Source organism: Schistocerca serialis, chromosome 3 (genome assembly GCF_023864345.2).
Source record: "Schistocerca serialis cubense isolate TAMUIC-IGC-003099 chromosome 3, iqSchSeri2.2, whole genome shotgun sequence".
Lineage (NCBI taxonomy): Eukaryota > Metazoa > Arthropoda > Insecta > Orthoptera > Acrididae > Schistocerca > Schistocerca serialis.
The window spans coordinates 134,450,825-134,472,636 of record NC_064640.1 but is presented as its reverse complement, the minus strand read 5'-3'; the positions used below and the strand labels follow the sequence as shown (position 1 = coordinate 134,472,636).

The window sequence follows — 21,812 nt, the reverse complement described above, 5'->3', positions numbered from 1 at the left end:
CATAGAGAAATTGGGATGAGAGGACACCTAAAACTTGATGATCAGATGGAAATATGACCATTGTTTCTCCTGAATGACAGCTGAATGGAAAATAGGGTTTTCCACCTGTTCTTGGGGAAGGAATTCTCTAATTATACCTACTGGCTGTCAAAAACCCAAAACAGAGAGCACTTTATTTTTCATTTGCTGATTACCCCCTTTTACAGTCTTGATGAGTTAGCTGTATATTAACTATAATTCTGGTATTTTGTTTTTGGTTAATATTTGGTAATCTAAATTGCATTGTTACTAATAGTGTCAAATCAAGGCTCTGTATAGATGCACCTAGAACTTTTTGGCGAGGTGTTTAGTTTAATACTTTTCCTAGGAAATGTGTAAAATGCCTGGCTATTTTATAAAATGTGAAATGGACACAAGCAATGCATAAAATTACAATGAAATAACATCTTCAAACTAGAAATTTATATATTTAATCAAAGTTAAATTAAAATATGAAAATTATCATAAGTGTGTGTGTGTGTGTGTGTGTGTGTGTGTGTGTGTGTGTGTGTGTGTGTGTGTGAGTGTGTCTGAAAATTTGTTTATTCTAAAGTAGATATGTTTTAATCTTTTTTTGACAATGCAATTGAAAACAGTTTTTTAGCAGTTACTACAAATGTATAATAAACAATAATTGATCTAAAATTTCAGTTTTTATATAATTCAAAGCTGTGCTACTTTTATGATTTATTTACAGCAGCAAACTGAACTGAAATGACATACTGAGTTGCAAATAATTTTTCTTTTTACACACAAACACCTGAGGTTCTGGCATTTATTTTTGCACACACACTTCACAAATCCCTGTCCAGTCCCAGTAGATTGTCGAGTTGTAACTACCTGAAAGATACTTCTTTGTTCACAGGAACATCTTTGGACTTTAGGAGAGATTTCTTGCATGCCGTGAACTGTGAACAACTGGTACCCAATTTATAAAACAATCATTTATCATATCAACCATGACAGTCACAATGTTGTGAGCACCCACAAGACCTTTATCAATTTCTGGAACAGGTACTCTTATTGTACACCCTTGGCCTTGCTGACCAATAATGGCGTTTTTGCTATTCATGCAAAGGGAGCATGTAATATGCGTACCAAATCCTTCTTCCCCACTTGAGTTGAATTCCCACATACGATATGAATGTAGCATTCACACAGTACAGACTGAATAGATGGAACAAATGAATTCTTTTTATTTCAGATACTTGAGTCGATGTTGAAGGCATAGGTGCAATGAATTCAAGATGGACTTATGCCGAACATTCACTTACGTCTTCGCATTTGCTGGCTTTTTCTAGTGAATTGACAATATCTTCCAGCTTTCCTTCTCTTGTAATACCATTTAAAACCTGTTGCAGCAGAGCTAATTTGTTAAGTCCAACTTTTATTTTACAGCCAAACAGAGCCTCATATGGAAACCTCTTGAAACAAGAATGACGGGCTCAATTTTTCATTAATTTGATGAATCATAAACCCACACTCCTATTATTATTTCGTTCACTCTGCATCCCTATTCTGCATGCACATCCTAGTCTGCTCCTTCACTTTGGCTATGACCAGGTTTCCCAAGTGCAATTTTTAGTTGGGACCAGTTCACTTGTAAATATGAAATAACTTTGTTGGCAAACTCTGTCGCACTGCCTGATCAGAGGATTGACGGAGCTCCAAGATGAGTGAATATATCAATTAAGTGGTATGCTACTTCCTCAGCAGTCTGTCTCAAAGGCTTTGCATACAATAAACTTAGTTAGGTAATCCTGATATACTGGAATGAACTTATACTCCAATCTGGAGGAGTTTGAAAATCAATTTTATTACTACGCTTTTTCCATAACTCTTCTGCTTCTGCCAGCAGGGTTCACAGATTTCTACAAAAAGCTCTAAATCATGACGAGCTATATTAACACCTAGCAGACAACTCCTTTATTATCCTGTCTCGTCCCCCCATGGCCAACAGCAGAATGCATCTCATACAGTATGTTGAACATCTCACCATCTGCTACATAAAATTTTATTGCATCACATATTTCATATAGTGATTGTACTAGTTTCCGTGTTACCAATAATTATGACATTGCTTCTTTTCCACAGGCTTAGACAAACTCACATCCCTTATTATTTTCTTATAGCAACTGTCTGTTAGGTAAAAACTGTTTCTTGCAGAATTATTCCTCATTACTTGTAACACACTACAAAATCCTTGTTTTACTGCATCCACAAGATCATCAGTCACACCATTTTCACAATTATAATGTGCAGCCTCCATTTTAGCAGAAGTGACAGTGGCACAAAATGAACTCCAATCAAACTGGACTGAAACTGTTACAACAATGAGGCCTGTGGATCTTTTAAAAAAAAAATTAAAATTGACTTTCTTTCATACTTTACCTTCAATTTAACTGGCATTCTATTAAATGCCTGGGCACAGTATTAAATAATATGCATTTCATATCCTGCCTAATGGGTTTTGGTATTCTACGTACTGCTTAGGCATTCCATAAAATGCTATATTTCACAGTTTTCTGGCAACAGTATCACCTACAAGCACAGATTTCCCTTCTGTTGTTCCGATTATGAGAAAGGTGGTTTTTGGAACTACTTTTGCAGCTATTTTAATCTTTTATTCATTTACTAAAATCTGACAGACAATGGTGAAACCTACAGTCAGTTGCTCCCACAATTACTTTTATTGTTATGTTCTGCATCAGAGTGCACAAGATCTGATTCATCTGACATATTGATCAGGTTTGTACTGCTGATGGTTTTCAACTGAAAAATTCATCTGTGGACAGCTTCTGGCCTTCCAAATATGCCTTAACTCTCTTGAAAAACTGGCCCCTTCGCAAAACACACACTCTATACACCAGATTAATTTTTTTTAAATGTTCCACCTGCAATGTGACCCACTGTAGAACAAAATATGATAACGGACTGTTGGTCAAAATTGACAACAATCATTTTTAGAGTACACTAAAAACATTAGAAAAGTTCAAGCAGAATGTAAATTATTTAGGAGTAAAGGAGACCATCCACCAAATTGCAGAACAGTTGAGTCATAGACAGGCACATACAAAAGAGAGGTAAGACTTGCCAGTTTCTGGCAGAAATCCTTTGATGAACTAGTGTGTGTGTGTGTGTGTGTGTGTGTGGGTGTGTGTGTGTGTGTGTGTGTGTGTGCGTGTGTGCGCGCACGCACCAACCCCCCCCCCCCCCCAACACACACACACACACACACACCTGTGCCCCCACACAGTGCCGTCTAGACACATAATTCCAGGATTGCAGTTAGTTCTACGTGTGGTTCAAAAATGGTTCAAATGGCTCTGAGCACTATGCGACTTAACTTCTGAGGTCATCAGTCGCCTAGAACTTAAAACTAATTAAACCTAACTAACCTAAGGACATCACACACATCCATGCCCGAGGAAGAATTCGAACCTGCAACCGTAGCGGTCGCTCGGCTCCAGACTGTAGCGTCTAGAACTGCACGGCCACTTCGGCTGGCTTCTACGTGTGGACTGGGATGGGGTTGTTAGGTGGTGTGGGTAGAGGGAGAAAGAGGCAGAAAGCAGCAAGCCAATAGGGAGCAGTGCATGATGGACGTGACCTGGAGGTGCAGATTGGTAGGGGGTGACAGGGCAGATGGAGGGGAAACTTTTGGGTAGAGCATATGGGCACAGAGGGCTAGCAGAGATTGAGGCCAGGAGGATTACAGCAGTGAAGGCTGCGTTGCAAAGATCATTCCCATCTACATAGTTCAGAAAAGATGGTGGTGGAGGGAAGGATCCTGATGACACGATTGTGAAGCAGTCACCGAACTCGAGCATGTTGTGCTTTGTTCTTGACCACAGTTTGGCGGTGACCATTCATTTTGGTGTCAGCTGGTTGGTTGTCACCCCGACATAAAAAGCTGTGTAGTCATTGCAGCACATTTGGTACATGACAGCGCTGCTTTCACAAGAGGGCCTGCCCCTGATGGGATATTATACGCCTGTGACAGGACTGGAGTATGAAGTGCTGGGTGACGGAATTGGGCAGGTCTTGCACCTGGGTCTTCCATAAGGACATGACCCCTGTAGCATGAGGTTTGGATGGGTGTGGTACAGTAATGGACCACGAAGTTGTATAGGTTGTGTGGGCAATTGAATACCACTGTAGGTGGTGTCAAAAGGATCTTGGGTAGGGTGCTGCTCCATTCCGGGCATGATAGTAGATAAACAAAGTCCAGGCAAAGGACATGGTCCAGGGTGATATTGGGTCATGTGGGGGGTGCTCCTTTATAGCTGATTCTTGGGGATGGAGGGAGGATTATGAGTGTGTGAAGACATGGCATGAGAAATCTGTTCGCGGACTAGGTTTGGGGGTTAATGCCTGTCTGTGAAGCCCCTCATGAGACCTTCACAATACTCCATCCTTCAGCATACTTTGCAAGGAAATTCTTGTCATTGCAGATACTCTGTCCTTCAGTATACTGGACAACAGAATTCTCGTCACTGCAGATATGCCATCCATGAGTGGCCAGGATGTATAGGAGAGATTTTTTAGTTGGGAGGGTTAACAGCTGGCAAACCACAGGTATTATTTGTGGTTAGTGGGTTTAATATGGACAGAGGTGTGGACAGAGCCATCAGAGAGGTGGAGGGCAACATCCACAAACATCGCACATTGGTCTGAGGAGACCAGGTGAAGTGAATGAGAAAGACATTGAGGCTGTGGAGGAATGAGGGTAGGGTGTCCTGGCCCTGAGTCCAGATGATGAAGATATCACCAATGAACCTGAATCAGACAAGGAGTTTGATATTTTGGGAGGCTAGGAGGGTTTCCTCTAGATGGCCCACAAAAAGATTGTGCATACATAAACCTGGCCACCGGATGGCCACTACAGAGACTAACTCCGAGTCATTCACTGGGAGGGGGGCAACAAAACAACCAGTCACCCCCGATAATTCTATGCCCAAATATACGAACAATCAGTGAACACTGTAGGATGTGGAAGTGTCTGGAGGATGTGTTTCTTCTTCTTGAGCTGTTGCAGTGCTGGATCAGCTTGTGGTCTCATAGTAAACGCTGCCCAACATAGACACAAAGTCAGGAGTTTGAGTCCACTCCTTCCTCTATTTTTCAAATTGCATTTCACCTGACTGATAAAGCTGTCACTCTGGTGGAACATCAAAGATAATTCACTTTATTTTCTGAAAAATCAGTAATAGCAAAAATTATCAGAAACTATTCCCCTAAACACGCAGTTGGACCACCTCGACCTAGCCATATTTCACCATATTTTCTGTTGAGATGTCTCTGAACCGCACGTAAGAAGTGAGGTGGTGCACCCATCATGCTGAAACAACATTTCTTGACGGACACTCAATGAGTCCAAACAAAAGGCATATACTCGAGCAAAGGGCAGCGTGAACATAGTATTTTGCACCTGGTGACTCAAAAAGAGTGTTGGATACTACGAACTCCTCCGCAGGGGTATGTCCATTGTAGATTGCATTTGTTGCCAACAACTGAGACAATTTCCTTTTGCAGTGTATTAAAAACAACCGACAAAAATGCATCATGCATTGCTGCTACATGACAATGCACTCTTCTGATTTCACAAACAAAACCATCCAGGGCTTTGTGTGGAAGTCATCACTCACACACTTATTCTTTTGATCTTATGCCCTCAAATGTTTACCTTCCCCAATCATTCAACAAGCATCAAGAAAATTTCTTCCTGGATAAAAGGTACTTCAAACTGCATTTGAATGCATCTTTCACTCAATATCAGTATGTTTTAACAGGAGGGGAATAGGTAAACTACCTGAGCAATGGCAGACTATTTTAGATAATGTGAGAGAATATATTCCTGATAGTCAATTTCAATCTGATTTTTATTGTTGTGTTCAATAAAGTAATGGAAAATGCTATTTGGGTATGCACTGTTATGATACAAATGAAATACAACTTACTACAGTAACATTATGATGAAGGTGTGCTTCAATAAAATATAAAGTACCTGTATCATGAGCACATTTATCTCGGTACAAATTAGTAAGGTATTATTCACTTTGAACTTCAACAGTCTGTGTTTGCTTGCTGACCTGTGTCACACCCAAGTAGTATGGAAATGTGGCAGTTCACGAATAAAATGGTGTAACACAAAAACCAAAAATTGTTTTGGCAGAAGTGGAAAGAGGCATTAACCACTGTGCAGTACCATAGATTTTTTGCTCTTAACACTATGGGTAACTGGAAGTACTCAGACGACCTTTGATGGAGAAGTTTTCTTACATTTCCTTATTGGTTTTTTATGAGATTGCTTGTAAGCCTGTCACAAAATGGCTAAAAATCTGGCCTTCAGTGATACTGGTACTGCGAGCCAAAAAAGTCTTCACTTTAAAGGCAACCACATTACCTCAGAGTTAATGATGAGCTACAGTATTCATCTCTCCCTTATCTGGTGGTATGATGACTGATAAATCAATGCAAATGACTAGATTAGTAGCAAGTTCCACATGGAACGACTTTTTCTGGACTCAAAACCATAAACTGATAGTCTTATGTTGCACCTTAAGTGAAAATCACTCATATTACTCAGTACAAATGACATGAAGACATTAAGTGAATTTAGCAACCTAATCCTGTGCCATCCAGGAAGTAACTTGCCAGTCACAGAGCCGACAAACATATCCTGCATTGTTACCAAAATTCAGTCATACTACCAGCAGGTTGAATATCAGCCGAACTGTTCCATGAGCGGGCTGGGAGGTGACTACAGATTGTGTCTCAAAGACATGGCTGCCGAGTGCTAGAATACCCAGAGGATATGTGAATCAGTTTTATTCGAATTTCTGTAACTAGATTTGGGGAATAATACTCAGATGCACCAAGTGCAAACTAAACATCTTAAATCAATAACTGTCATGGCTATTTGCATTTTGCTATCTTACATGTACTGAAAACTCATCAGATCATTCACCAGAAGTTAATCAAATTTTTGGAGCATGTCCAGTGGTTGTACTGCAAACATTATGAGTACGCAACTCAGCTTCTTCATAATTATAGACGCAGAATACATTTTTCTTCAGATCTCTGTCATTGGCACTATTCACAAAAGAGACACAAACAAATGAACACCCATAGGGAGACTGTATGTTAGCTAGAAATATCAAAGTTCCAAATTACGAAAGGCTATTGTGCAGGAAACCATATGCACTGACCAACAATGTGGCTTCAAAAAGCTGTTGAAAATTAAACCATGTAATTTATGCCATGCAAATTTCATTCCAGCTTCTGCTAACATGAAACGAGAAGCAGTTGTTATTAGAATGTGCAACAAGGTACAACAAATACTGACAGCAATGTTTAGAGTAAACCATCTTCAAGCAAAAATAACATTCAGTCTATAAATACTGAAAGAATGACAGGTATCCTCTATTCATTATGATTACAATATACCTGTCGCTGATGCTTTGTCAATAAACGTGAAAAGCTTTTATGCTGAAGAGCTTTACAACATACAGTACACTGAAACAACAACAGATTCAGCAAGCTGGGCATGGTGCTGTGATTCAATGCAGTACCTGGGTACAGAGTTATTAATGTAGCCCATGATGTTTTCATATGAATGATACCCCTAGGGCTATCACAACATCCACATGAGAATTATTGAGCTGTGATGCAACGGCATAGGTGGGCAGATGGTTCTATAATTTGCAGAAACTATCCACACTCCGCTGATTCATAACGCCAAACTGCTGCTGCTGCTGCTGCTGCTACTACTACTACTACATCAGATTAAAACCAACACTTAATTTCTGCATGTGAAAGCGTGCACCCTCACAAATAGAGATGTAAATTTATTGATGAACATTGGAACAAAAATGTATTAAATAAAAAAACCAAACAACTGTTGGGTACTTAATGAAAAGGAAAGCAACATTTGATACAATACTGCATAAACAAATACTGCTAAGAGGTCAAACAAATGAAACAAAACAAACGACATTAAATATTACTGTTATGTATTGGCAAGTTACAAAATCTAATTTTACTCAACCCATCTTATGTTAATGACATTCTTGGAGATTGTATTAATTCTGTAATATATTTAGTATAGACAGTGTACTCTTGAGGTTGTGACTCACAACAAGTGCAGCGATAAACAATGCTCAATGGTGCTGCATCGTGTTTACATTGGCTGACCAGTGGACGCTGCAGCTGTTGCCAAGTTATAAACGGAAAGACATCATCTTGGCTCTTAATGCAGTATGAGGACATCATTATTTGCATATTCTTTGAGTAGCCAAACAGGGGTACTATTCACAGATCCGATGGAGCAAGTGGAATCAGTATCACATAATTAGCCATGAAAATATTAACGACTGATACACTGTCTGTTCCATTTTGATCTCAAGAAAAAAACAACCCTCTCACAAAGTAATATGAGGATTAGATTAGATTAGATTAGATTAATACTAGTTCCATGGATCATGAATACGATATTTCGTAATGATGTGGAACGAGTCAAAATTCATGCAACATACAAGAGAGAACTAACGAGCTTTTCTGCAATCGATAGCAGGTCTCAAGTACAATCTTGCCACATCTCAATTTTTTCAGGTGTCATTTGAGCACCTAGATTTAGTGGTTTCTCGAACAGGAGTCAAGCCTTTGCATTAGCAAGTTGACGCAACTGCCGTCGCGGCCAACCTCCGATAAGGAACTGCAGGCGTTTCTAGGTAAAGTTGAGTACAACCATATGTTTTTACCAGGCGCATCCACTGTTGCTCAGCCCCTGCATGCGCTTTGCATAAAAATGTGCCTTTCTTCTGGTCACCAGCTTGTGACCGAGTGTTCACTTGGCTTAAATCGAGGCTTCAATCTGTCCTGTATCTGGCCACTTTTCAGATGGGTCAGCATCCGTTGTTGTCTACAAATTCCTCTTGGCATAGTCTTGGCACAGTGTTGGCACACAAATATGGAGATGGATCTGAATGGCCCATTGCTTCCTTCTAAGATAGTAACTTCCGCTCAGCAGTGGTATTCTCAGATTGAAAAGGAGGCTTTAGAGATTGCATTCGACCTCAAGAAATTCCTTACGCCATAATGTACTACAGCTTTTGCATGTCAGTCATTGTGGGACTTCTCACACCAAACCTTTGGCCCATCAGCATGTGTATTGGCCGGGCATAGATGGAGACATCACACAGCTTATTGCCACTTGCACTCATTGTGTTCAGCAACAGGTGGCCCCGTGCGCATATTTTTTCCCCTCGCTGATGCCGCAGCACCTGTGGGAGCATCTATATGTTGACTGTGCTGGGCCCTTCTTAAGTCAGTATTGGCTCATTGTAGTGGACACTTTTTCCAAGTTTCCTTATGTGGCGCATTGTCCATCCATGTGTGCGGCGGCCGCTATCAGCTGTGGAAACCAATAACCATCCCTAGTTTGTTTCTTGAAAATGTGCATCTTTTTGTCATGCTAAGGGTGTTCGGCATCTATCGGCATCCCCGTTTCATCCTCAATATAATGGCATGTCCGAACGCGTAGTTTGGACATTTACAACTCAGATGCGGAAGTATGTCTCCGGCAAGTCCCCTGTAGCTGCTTTAGACCATTTTTTGAGTTAGTACCATTTCACTCTGGTGAGGACAAAAACTTAGACCAAGCAAAGTGGCGCAATGGTTAGCACACTGGACTCACATTTGGGAGGACAGCAGTTCAAACTTACATCTGACCACCCTGATTTAGGTTTTCCGTGATTTCTATAAATCATTTCATGCAAATGTTGGGATGGCTCCTGTGAAAGGGCATGGCTGACTTCTTTCTCCATCCTCCCCTAATCTCATGGGACCCATGACCTTGCTGTTTGGTCCCCTCCCTCAAATCAATCAACCAACAAAAGTCCGGCAGAGCTGCTACATGGTCGCCAACCACGGATCCTCCTCCTCCTGCTGCATTTGACACTGCATCCGCCTGAGTCGCCAGCTTCATGACTGTTCCAGCTGGGTCTGCCTGTCTGGGTTGGTGGTTTTGGTCGCCAGTCGAACTGGGTTCCTGTCATCAAGTGTCACTGGGGCCAGCATCTGTGCATCATCCACACTTCTAATGGGCAGCCCGTCACTTCAACCAGCTGTGGCCGCGCATGGCAAGGTCTGTTCCAGAGGGCCCATGGCCTCCCCTGACCCCGCCACTGCCGATACCCGTTCCTGTGTCACAGAAAGTTCGGTTCACACCATAGTTGGGGTCACTGCTTGGCAAATTGCTGTCTGGGGTTCCTGCCTTTGCTCCCACCTCTCAACTGCCATCGCCTGTGTGGCTCCCTCTGCCCTTGACACTGCAGCCACAGTCACTGCCTCCGTTGCTGGGTTCTGGGCAACTGTCATCTCCAACACACCCGCTGATGCCTCTGACACCAACCACTGGCCTCGATGAGGAGTTCGCTATGGAGATGCCACCACTGGTCCTGCCTTACAGCCTCTCACGAGGTATGGACAACAAGCCAAACCACCCATACTCGCTGGTGACTGCCCACTACATGCTACGGCAGACACCATCATCAGTCGACGAAATGGATGCCAGCACCATCATTGGTGTTTTGTGGACTCGTAATCTCAGTGTTTTTATGCCTAGTGTTTTTATGTATTTATGTGGTTTTTTTCACCCCCACAGAAGGGAGGAGTGATGTACCTTCACTCATGACGCATGTGATTTTAGTGATCCATACAGTTCACCAGCCCGCTTATACAGGACACCTGGGATGGCCCCTGGCACGCTCCAGTGAGCCACCAAAGAAACACTATAATTTAAGTTATCGCAAACGAGTGCATGGCATATTCTCTAACCTGTACTACTGTTGTATAGTCAGTGTGTTCAGTGATACGCACAACCTGTACTTCATTATATCTTATATGTTGCTCTACGAAGTACTATGTTCCATAATTTGTGTTTATTCTTGCTATAGCATAAATTCTCATTCATATAGCACTTCTCCCTTTTCTTGGCAAACCACAGCAGTTATTATATTGTATCAATGAGAGCAGAAGACAGTAATAACTGTATGATCAGAATGGTATCGGTGCTCAGTCAGTACGGTGGTGTTACACAGTCCAACCATTTTTAATGATGTTAGTGGTGGCAAATTTAATCTACTGCTTACAACCTATGTACAGATAGTGTGGTGATGTCATTGCTTCTTACGTGCAACAACTCTGATTACCCTTCACCTATTTCATCCTGCTCTGCAAGTTAGCATACAGTTTGCACTGACAAGCAAACAAGAACACTTGCCCTGCCTCACTGCCTCATGTTCCACTCAAGAACAAGAGGAGGATGGACCAGACGCTTCTAACATTTGAAGGGAAACACCCATCAATCTGTTCAATCTAATATATGAAGCACCTATCTCATTAGCACCAACCAGACACAAATGCTGCTGAAGATGTTCAGTTACTTCTTGGGTAAAGGGGCAAAATATGACAACAGGGTAAAGTTGTAAATAATTTTTTGTCTAATATGAACAGTGTTGTGAATTGAATACAAGCTACGGAATGAGCCATGACATAATCCTTTCCAAATGAGGTCATTCTTTTCCTTGTTTTACAGTTAATGGCTGTAATGTAATGTTGAATGCCAGTTATCTTCACCCTTGACATTATTGATTTTACCTCTATTTAATGATTTTTTGGTACTGCTAATGCAGCATGTAACTGTGTGCACTGATGATGTGAATAATTAAATGCAAGCTTCTGTCCGAGTGAAAAGATGAAGTTTTGCCATAGCCCTAAGCTGTGTACCACTTCTAGCAAATTGACAACATATTATTGCTACCATTCAATTTTCTGGCAAGTATACATCCGACAGCTTCTACAGAATGACATATGAAAAATTTAAGACTACATACCACCTTTGTAATGATGTCAACTCTTGCATGTTACTTTGTGAGAAATTCTATTACTCCTTTACATTGGAGTATTGGTAGAAAATAAATTTAAATTTGCCCTGTGTAGCTGTAATACATATTTTACCATAGTTTCATCAAATGCATACTTACAGATTGTATGTGGAATTTTTCACATAGTAAGTAATTACTGTAAATACTATTAGTCAATGCAGCTTGCTTCACACTTTATCTTGCCTGTTTTAGTTCCATTTATGTACTTGTAATGATTATTTTTGCACCTTGTTTCATAAATAATGTTTTTACATACAATATCACTATTAAACATTGCTCACACTGCAGTTAAATCAAGCACCACTGTTTGCAAAATACACCCCAAAATAAATCTGAAAATGACACCTCTTGTATTTGGCATCAATTTGACTACTCTGACTTAAAGAACATAATTCTCAATTAATGAGTTATCAATGATTCAAAAATGACTACAGAGTTCAATCTTGCAGATAACTGCTTAACAAATTAATATTAACATCTTCTACGCAACTGAAACTACAGTTAATAAGCAGGGTCTGTAAGTCACAGTTAGTTAAGTAATTAGGTGCTTCCACTTTTCTGAAATAATCTGACTATTGGTTATTTGAATAAATAGGTACTACATTCTGATCCTCATGTATCTGACACAGATTAACACCATTGCATAGCAATGACTAAGGAAAGAATGCCACCAAAGTCCCATTACATACATAGCAAGAAAGATGTTTGCACAGTACTTGTATTGCCTCAAAAAACAATTATGTATAAACAGCCATGTGGAAAACGTTTGGCAACACAGTGATAGTCAATGGACTTCCAGGACAGAAGCTGAATTATCCTACTAAACTCACTACAATTTTGATTAAATATTCTGAACAATCTGTACATAATAAGTGACAGTGAGTTGGAAGATTTGAGTTTTTGACTGAAAAAAGATTATTTAATGAGTAAATTACAATTTCTCCCAACATTTGCATTGTGAGAAACATGCTTCTTTCAGCCTTTGCCTCTATTACAGGTATGAGAAAATGAACACTTTCTCAATACCTCGCTAGCTGTGTGCTGCTGTAGTCAAATCCCAGCGAAAAATAATATGAAGTCAAACTTTTTCCCCCTCTTCTACTGTAATTGAAATCAACCACAACAAAATTAAGTAACAGAATCCTAAAAAGCCCTTGAGTTTGTACTGCAATTCTGTGTAGGTCATGGAAGTAGCTATTCATAATCATCAGATAATTATTTGTTGCTTGTTTTAACAATTTTTTGAATGATGGAACCGGCAGAACAGGAAGCAGTGGATGTTCGCCATATGGAATATTCATATTTACCTTCAATATTCATCTTTACAGCAGTGGCAGAATAACCAGTCAGAAAAGCTGACAGCAAAAAGCCAGTTAATGCAGGTGTAAATCTGTGCTCAGTGTCATAATTTATGAGAGACCTACAGCATGTGTGGGGGTGGGCATGAACAATGGTATGGTAGACTGCAACACTTGTTCACCACCTCCTACGTAGTGGCAGTCTGACATGAATCAGCAGCATATTGACAGTCTCCACAAATTCTAGAACCATCTGCCCATCTGTGTCACAACATTACAACTCCATACTGTGCAGTCTTAAGGCATCAACTGCAAACCAACCAGCTCAGCACCATGAAACAGCATTAAGAAGGCGCTGACATGCATGCAACTGGAAAGAGCGGGCAGTGCCACACCTCCAGGAGGACAAGAGTTCAGTGCCCACTGTCAATGCTGATTTAACCAGCCACTCATCACTAGTCAGCTCAGTGTGTTCACAGACTTCGAGAGCATCAGTACTGAGTAATAGGAAGCCAATACTTAGCCCGCACTATGCGAGTAGTAATAGCAGCTAAAGAACTTCCAAGTGGGAGGCATAGGAGCCACTTTATAAAGAGAAGTTATGATTATTTTCTTTCTAGAAATAAAGTATTGTAATAATTTGAAAGTTTAATGAATAGATCATTTTTGGATTCGTGCTGCTGGCCATTGCAACTTCTCTCCTTCCTTGTTTTTATCAGTGCCGACTCCCACAGTAGCCGATAACACATACTTCTCTTATGAATACTTTGTTAGGATAGACATGTTGCCCACTCATGTTTACAGTAGGAGCACTGGATGTGGTCCACAACTGTGAATCACATCTGGTGAAGATTGTCTTGCTACTTCCAGTTACCTGTAGCGTACAGGCGAAAAACACTGCACAATGGTTAATGCCGCTTTCCATTTCTACCAAAATAATTTTTGGTTTTAGTGAACAAGAAAATTTTATTTATGAAATGGCACATTTCCACACAACATGGGTATGACACAGTACAGCAAGTAAACACAGACCATTTAAGTTCTAAGTGAGTAATGCCACTTGTGTTACAGATCATCTTCTTCTTCTTCTTTTGCTGGTGCCTTGTCCCGCAGTTTCGCAGGATCGGCTAGGAACGGATTTGTCAAGGTTAGTTTTAAGGGGTGGCCAGATGCCCTTCCTGCTGCCACCCCGTACACCCCCCCCCCCCCCCCCCCCAGGACAGAATGAGTGTACTGCAGCTGTCTGCATCTAGTGTAATCCATGGAATAGTGCGAACGCGTTCAGATGACTGTGAGTCATGTAACTGAGGCGGAATGTGGGGACCAGCTTGGTATTCACCTAGCGGGATGTGGAAAATCGCCTAAAAACCCCATCCAGGTTGGCCAGCACATCAGTTGATGTCAGTAATCCACCAGGTGGATTTGATTTGGGGCCGGTGCACCTACGCAAGTCCAGGAAGCAGCACAATAGTGCTCTCAGCTAACCTGGTGGGTGCTTGTGCTACAGATACGTTATGTCTTATTAAAGCACACTTTTGTCGTGAGGGTTTCATGGTAAGTTGTATTTCATTTGTATTAGTACACTGCATATTTTAACAGCACTTTCCGTTAGTTCATTGAACACAACAGTAAACAAGAGAGAGAAATTAATCATGAAGAATACATTCTTTCACATTATCTGAAGCAGTCTGTGAAGGCTCAAGGGGTTTACCGATTCTGCGCCTGTAGAAACATATTGATTATGAGTTAAAAGTGTTGTCAAACCAGGTTTGAAGTGCATTTTTGTCCGGGAAGGAATGTTGCTGACTGTTGTTCAATAAGGAGCAGGAAAGGTAAGCATTTGAGAGCATAAGATCAGCAGAATAAGTGCGTGAGTGATGACTCCAAACGAACTCCTGGATACCGTATTTACTCGAATCTAAGCCGCACTCGAATCTAAGCCGCACCTGAAAAATGAGACTCGAAATCAAGGAAAAAAAATTTCTCTAATCTAAGCCGCACCTGAAATTTGAGACTCCAAATTCAAGGGGAGAGAAAAGTTTTAGGCCGCACCTCCAAATTGAAACAAAGTTGGTCCATTGTAATATGAGACACAATTTAAGTCGAATGAATGACGATACAGCTACAGTAGTTTGGTTCGAGTTGTAAGCTTAGCAGTTAAGCTTTACCAGGTAGCCATTGCTATGCGTCAGGCGCTCCGTCCGTATTTATACGGGTACCCTTCCTTTTTCACGTGCTTCGTCTGGTTTGAATTGATTGCTTATTTTTCTTTGATCTGATAAGTGCCGTTGTCTTTGTTATAGGTGTTTACGTCACTCTTAACTGAAAATGCATTACTGTACTGTGTTGTGCATTGTTTGTTGCATTCTGATAATGAGTGTTTACGGCCTGTCGGTGCTCGCGGAATGGCTTGCTTTTGTGCGCACTACCGCCGCTTACAATTTTAAAAAAAGAGAGAAGAATCGTCTCATTAGCGAAACAATGGCAAAAGACTGCTATTTGTAGTTACTTACACTGCTGCTTTCTTTTATAATGATCAACAAGAACCAAATAATAGACTGTGTATGATAGTTGTTCTGAACGAGAGTGTAGCGAAAATTTTTCCCCGTTTGAAAATCTTTGCAGACACCTCTTTACTACATTACATTCTGCACAGAAATTAGAGTCATCGTAGATTTAAAAATCTAGTCAATTGCCGTGCTTCATTTCTGACTGTATCACTATTAGGCATAAGAATAATATGAATATAAACATGACATGATATGTATATTCTTCCGCGTTTGCTGTTGTCTCACTCTAGTTTCGTAATTTATTACGCAGACTGGATTTAAATGAGATAGCAGCAAACATGAAAGAATACATGGCAAAATGTTTATATTCGTATTATTCTTATGGTGAAGAGAATACTACATGTGATTCACAATTCATAAAAGTTCCTATTAGCAACCATCTCTTCTCACAGGTAGGAAAAAATTCAGAACGTATAGTTGGCAATTTTGACAACATCCCAACAGTCTTACCAGTCGGATTTTCATAGAACATTGAAATGCTGCTACATTCCGAGATGAACAATAGGGAAACTCAGGGCAGAGAAAAAAGCCCGTCTTCCACGTTTCTTTCTTTCTTTCTTTTTTTTTGTGTAGAGCTACATATATTCGACGGCAGAAGTTAGTTGTGGCGGCACCTACCAACATTTTTCAGAACTTCCTCTTACTTTGCACTCTATTCTAAGCCGCAGACGGTTTTTTGGATTAAAAAAAAACGGAAAAAAAGTGCGGCTTAGATTCGAGTAAATACGGTAGTTTTGTTTGTGAAATCAACAGTGTGTGTTGTCATTAGTAGCATTTTTGTCAGGCTTTTTCTTACACTGTGACTGAAAGGTATCTCAGTTGTTGGCAGCAAATACCAGCTGCAATGAACACATCCCTAGGGATGAGTTCGTAGTGCATTTATGTGTGTCAGTCATTTGCATCATACAAGCTAATACTGATCCAACACAGTAGTGGTACACGCAATACAAATATAGACAACATATTCTTGTTTCCCTAGTAAAACCATCAGGAAATACCATGAAATGTAGTCTTACTTTAAAGTGGAAATGAATAAAAAATTAATATATTTTTCTTAAATTATACTTACAGCATGTATCAATTCAGTCATGTTTTGGTCCTGCTCAGGTTTTGACATTAACGTATCTACATCGAACCTCACTGCACTGATAGCATTTCTCAACTGTAAAGAAACATCATAAGAGCAATGTATTTTGAAATACTGCAGCACTATTGGTACAAAAAATAAGAAAATTAAAGGTGTTAAAACTCCACTTACAGTTATCAATTACAAACAAACAAGTTATTTTATTTTATTCCCCCACCCCCCTGCCTGAGTGGTGGCATTGCCTGCAGGGGGAACAGAAAGCATCAGAAATCAAATTATGGAGGTGCCACAGTTGTATACAACTTTCCTTTACTTTGCATGTTTCACTTGTGAGGCATTAGCATCTTCATCTTCAGAAATGTAGCTGCCAATGGCCTCATATCAAATACAGTGGAACTTCAATTTTACATTCTCCAATTTTACGTTTTTCACTATTTTACACCATAAGTTCATAGCCCCTGTGAAAACCCATAAGATCAATGCTAAAAATTCCTGGATTTTTACATTTCTTCCTAGTAAGATTTACTCGATTCTATGTTCTTACTTGAAGTCTCACTTGACTTCTTCCTATGTTTTCTTTCTATTGACATTTGATTTGACTAAATGAGTTATAAGTGGTACAAAGATCAGACAAATCGCACCATGGGTGTGATGGCCACTGCGGAGAGGGGCGACATGAGAGAGGAAATACTGGCATAATCCACTACTGGAGTTGCCAACACAACTTGCAATGTTTAGCTTCACCGCGCAATGATGTTAGGTAAAGTACGTTTCACACTACTTTTTGCAGGAACTAATGTAATTATAACGTGGTTGCACTGTAAAGGCAACCAGGAACAAGGTTATCGATTTGTTGATGTTATAGCATGAAATTGATGTTTATGGATGTGTTAGTGACAGGAGAATCTCAGTTGTAGCAAGAACTCTTTAGGGGAATATGTCTGTGATTGCACAATGTGCGAAATATTTGTGACAAGGAAGAATAGAATGTTTGTCTTCATCATTTCACTTGCAGCAACTTAAGTTGTCCTCTTAGGTTCCTGTCCCACCACACACTCAGAAATTGCCACAAATCTGAAAATAAACAGTGAAGTATTTGTGACAAGGAACAATATGAATTATATTGGTGCCCACTAAACTCACAGGAACGTGAGCCATCCTCTTAGGTTTCTGTCTACCCACACACTCGAGAATCACCACACATTCAGAAATAAACAGGCGAATATTTATTTCATCCTTCATTCTCTAACCAGACAGAAATGTTTAACAATATCGAATATTGCAGAACATATTTTATGACAATCGTAACGAATGTGGTAACAGTGCTAATTTGAAAAAAAATATTGGCATGCAGCAAGATGCAAACTAATAACCTCCAAGTCAGCTAACCATGACATTATCTATTATGCTACAGGTTTCTCATCTGAACTTAGTATTGTGCATTAGTCATCATAAAATCTCTTGAAGACTTACATTACTGATGTTTTATTAATTGATATTTAATTATAAGTGTGACATATATGCTTTCAATTCACCATTGCTTTGAAACAGTGTACTGCCCACATACATCAGTGTACTGCCCACATACATCACACTCTACGAAGGAAAAAATTGACACAGTTCACACAGGGGTCATTCATAAGTGCTCACAAAAGTTGATATTCGAATGCCCAATAGTGACACCACAACCACAAAAAAGTAGTGTGATGCTGCATCCACACTGCCACTGGAAACATGTTTCTGTTGGAAACATTATTTCCTATGGTGTATCATATCTGTTTCTGTCTGTTGTTTCTTGTATCTGTTTCTGTCCACACTGGCTGTAAACATTTCTCACTCTATTCACATTGTCTGCAACGCTATTTGTTGCACTGTTTTCATATTGTCTGCCACGTCGTGTCTAGAGACGAGGGAACTGTAACATGTGCTGCTGCATTATTAATACTTGAAAGTTCATGTAAACATAATGAAAGATGTCGTCATCGTTCATTCTCTTTTTGTTTATTTTTCGTGACTCGTGACTTGGCCATAAACACCTCAGTGTTTTGTAGTTTTACAGAATAAGGTTGCATTTATCAATGAATTTCTTCACTGGTTTTAAAAATACGATATTATTTTGATGGAGAGTTTGTGTAGTGGTTGGTAGTAATTGATAAAATCAGATTAGACATTGTAAGAAATCAATTTGTTTATTTGCATACAATCATTGTCTTTGTTGAGTGAAAATTTACTATAGAACAACTTGTGCGAAAAACTTGCAACATATGGGGACTGAGTATGGAAGACAGCTCTAGTTTCTGTAATTTCACTTGGATATCATCATAACAATTTTGAATTTCTGGCATATATGGTATCAACATCTCTTAAAAAAAGATAGAAATTTCAGGAAAGCAGTTACAAATAACTAGACCAGTTGTTAGCTTTAGTTTTTTGTCAAAGGGAGATTCATTCCAGAGCCTTGAGTATTTACTTCAGATTTTGATACAAGCTACAACAAACAACCTTATTTTGTTTTCTACGCAGTCCTTCTCAGCATTCTACCGAATGTAACATCAGTTTCCTGCAGAGCGTCTTATTTTCTTGCTGTTATTGTACTGCTTGCTTAATATATTCCACAAGCAGCCATCAGCCTGGAACAACAATAACAACTCGACAGTCTGCTGCCTCACCCACTGCATTTTTTTTAACTTAGTTCAGCAAGATAAAACAAAACACCTAACAACTCTATACAACAGATGACACAATGCGACATATAAACATACACTTGCGCCATGCTGCACTAACATGCAGAAGGTGGCCTGAAACATTGGTTCTGTTGATCTGTACTGACACTACTACGGATAGATGTTTTCCTCTAGAATGAGAGTTTCAATCTGCAACAGAGTGTGCATTGATATGAAACTTCCTGGCAGATTAAAACTGTGTGCCTGACTGAGAATCGAACTCAGGACCTTTGCCTTTCGCGGGCGAGTGCTCTACCAATTGAGCTACCCAAGCACGACTCACGCCCCGTCCCCACAGCTTTACTTCTGCCAGTACCTTGCCTGCGAAAGGCAAAGGTCCCGAGTTCGAGTCTCGGTCCAGCACACAGTTTTAATCTGCCAGGAAGTTTCATATCAGCAGACACTCCACTGCAGAGTGAGAATCTCATTCTGGAAACATCCACCAGGCTGTGGCTAAACCATGTCTCCGCAATATCCTAATATCCTTTCTTTCAGGAGTGCTAGTTCTGCAAGGTTCGCAGGAGAGTTTCTGTAAAGTTTGAAAGGTTGGAGATGAGGTACTGGCAGAAGCAAAGCTGTAAGGACGGGGCGTGAGTCATGCTTGGTTAGCTCAGATGGTAGAGCACTTGCCCGCGAAAGGCAAAGGTACCGAGTTCGAGTCTCAGTCCAGTACACAGTTTTAATCTGCCAGGAAGTTTCAGATGTTTCCCTGTTTTGAAAGATGTTTCCAAATGGTGTCCACATCAAGTAGCTGGAAACATGTTTCAGGCTTAGTGCATATGTGGCTTGAAAAGTCTGCTGGACCCAATTAAACTGCCACTGGCTACAAAAGGGAAATACACGCCACCACACGTTAGATTCCACTGAACTTAACAGTTTTCAGTTTAATTCATAATGTTCATCAATTTTTGGTTTTTTCTGGGTGAACACAAAGGAAAGATGTCTCAAAAACACATGTTTTGATATGTAATCTGTGCTCATAGCATGTCAGAAAATAGCTCAATTACCTCATATCCCAATAACAATTTCAATTTTTTGGTGAGTTTTTACTTGCTATTCCACATCTGTGATTTTTTAAGAACTGATGAAATTCATTACCACAAATTACTGTATAAACATTGTATTGTACACTTACTTTCCTTCACTTACAGAGATTTTATACAACTGGTGATGATTATGATTTTTAATCATACCTGTCAATTACATATGTTTTTGCTTATATTTTGGGGGTTTTAACTTTTTCCTCGATTCTCCATTTTTCTCAATTTTATGGTTTATGAGTCTAGACCCCACGAAAATGTAAAATAAGTGTTTCACTGTATACATGGCTGCATACAGCACCGACATCATACATTTAAAAAAATGCGTGACCTCGGCACTGTACATAGTTACACATATTTGGTATGTGGCCATTGGCTATTAAATTCCTGAAGATGCTCACATTTGACGAGCGAAATTTGTAAAACAAAGGAAAGTTGTATGCGACTTGTGGCTGCTCCACAGTTTTATTTTATTCCATCATCCCAAGTATTTGCTTTTGAATAATTTCATTGATAGATGCAATGTGGAGACGCCATCTATGCAGGCTGACAGCAAAGTTAGATAAACTTTGCATTTAATTATACATTTTGGAATTTAAGATGTCAAACAGTTGCAATTATAGTGACGATGTATTTTAAATTTTAAAATTTAAATAGCCATGACAATACTTCAATGAGAATGACATTTCCATAATTTCTGGCCTGCTTAACTATCAACAAGAATTCCTTTTTCTTACTCTTCTTGGTAAAATACTCAAGTCACGCGTTTAAGGGATTCCTCCTTTACCATGTATCTACATTATGTAAACCCTCATATTCTTTAAAATAGATGAAATGGGTACGGACAGTACACTGAAAAAAACTGTGATATTCATGATCACTTAACCAGACAAAACAAAAAATTATATATGACCCTTATCAACAGATCCCTGTACCAAAACAGTACATTCTACATGGGAGTCAAACTTAATAACACATTTCATAAAAACATAAATGTAACTATGAAGGCCAAAATCTTTGGAAAATAATTACTGTCCTACTTACAGCATCACTGCTTTTACTCAACTGAAGAATATTTGAAGTTATAAAGCATACTATATAAATCAC

At 39.7% G+C, this 21,812-nt stretch overlaps 1 protein-coding gene across 1 annotated transcript in view; it reads right to left on the bottom strand.

Annotated features, from left to right (window-relative positions):
* Window positions 1-21,812, bottom strand: part of LOC126469835 (mitochondrial-processing peptidase subunit alpha) — a 117,290-nt gene that overhangs the window by 43,176 nt on the left and 52,302 nt on the right. Inside the window, exon 6 of the mRNA XM_050097130.1 lies at window positions 16,925-17,017. Coding sequence (XP_049953087.1) covers window positions 16,925-17,017 — 93 coding nt within the window. The remainder of the gene's footprint in view (window positions 1-16,924; window positions 17,018-21,812) is intronic.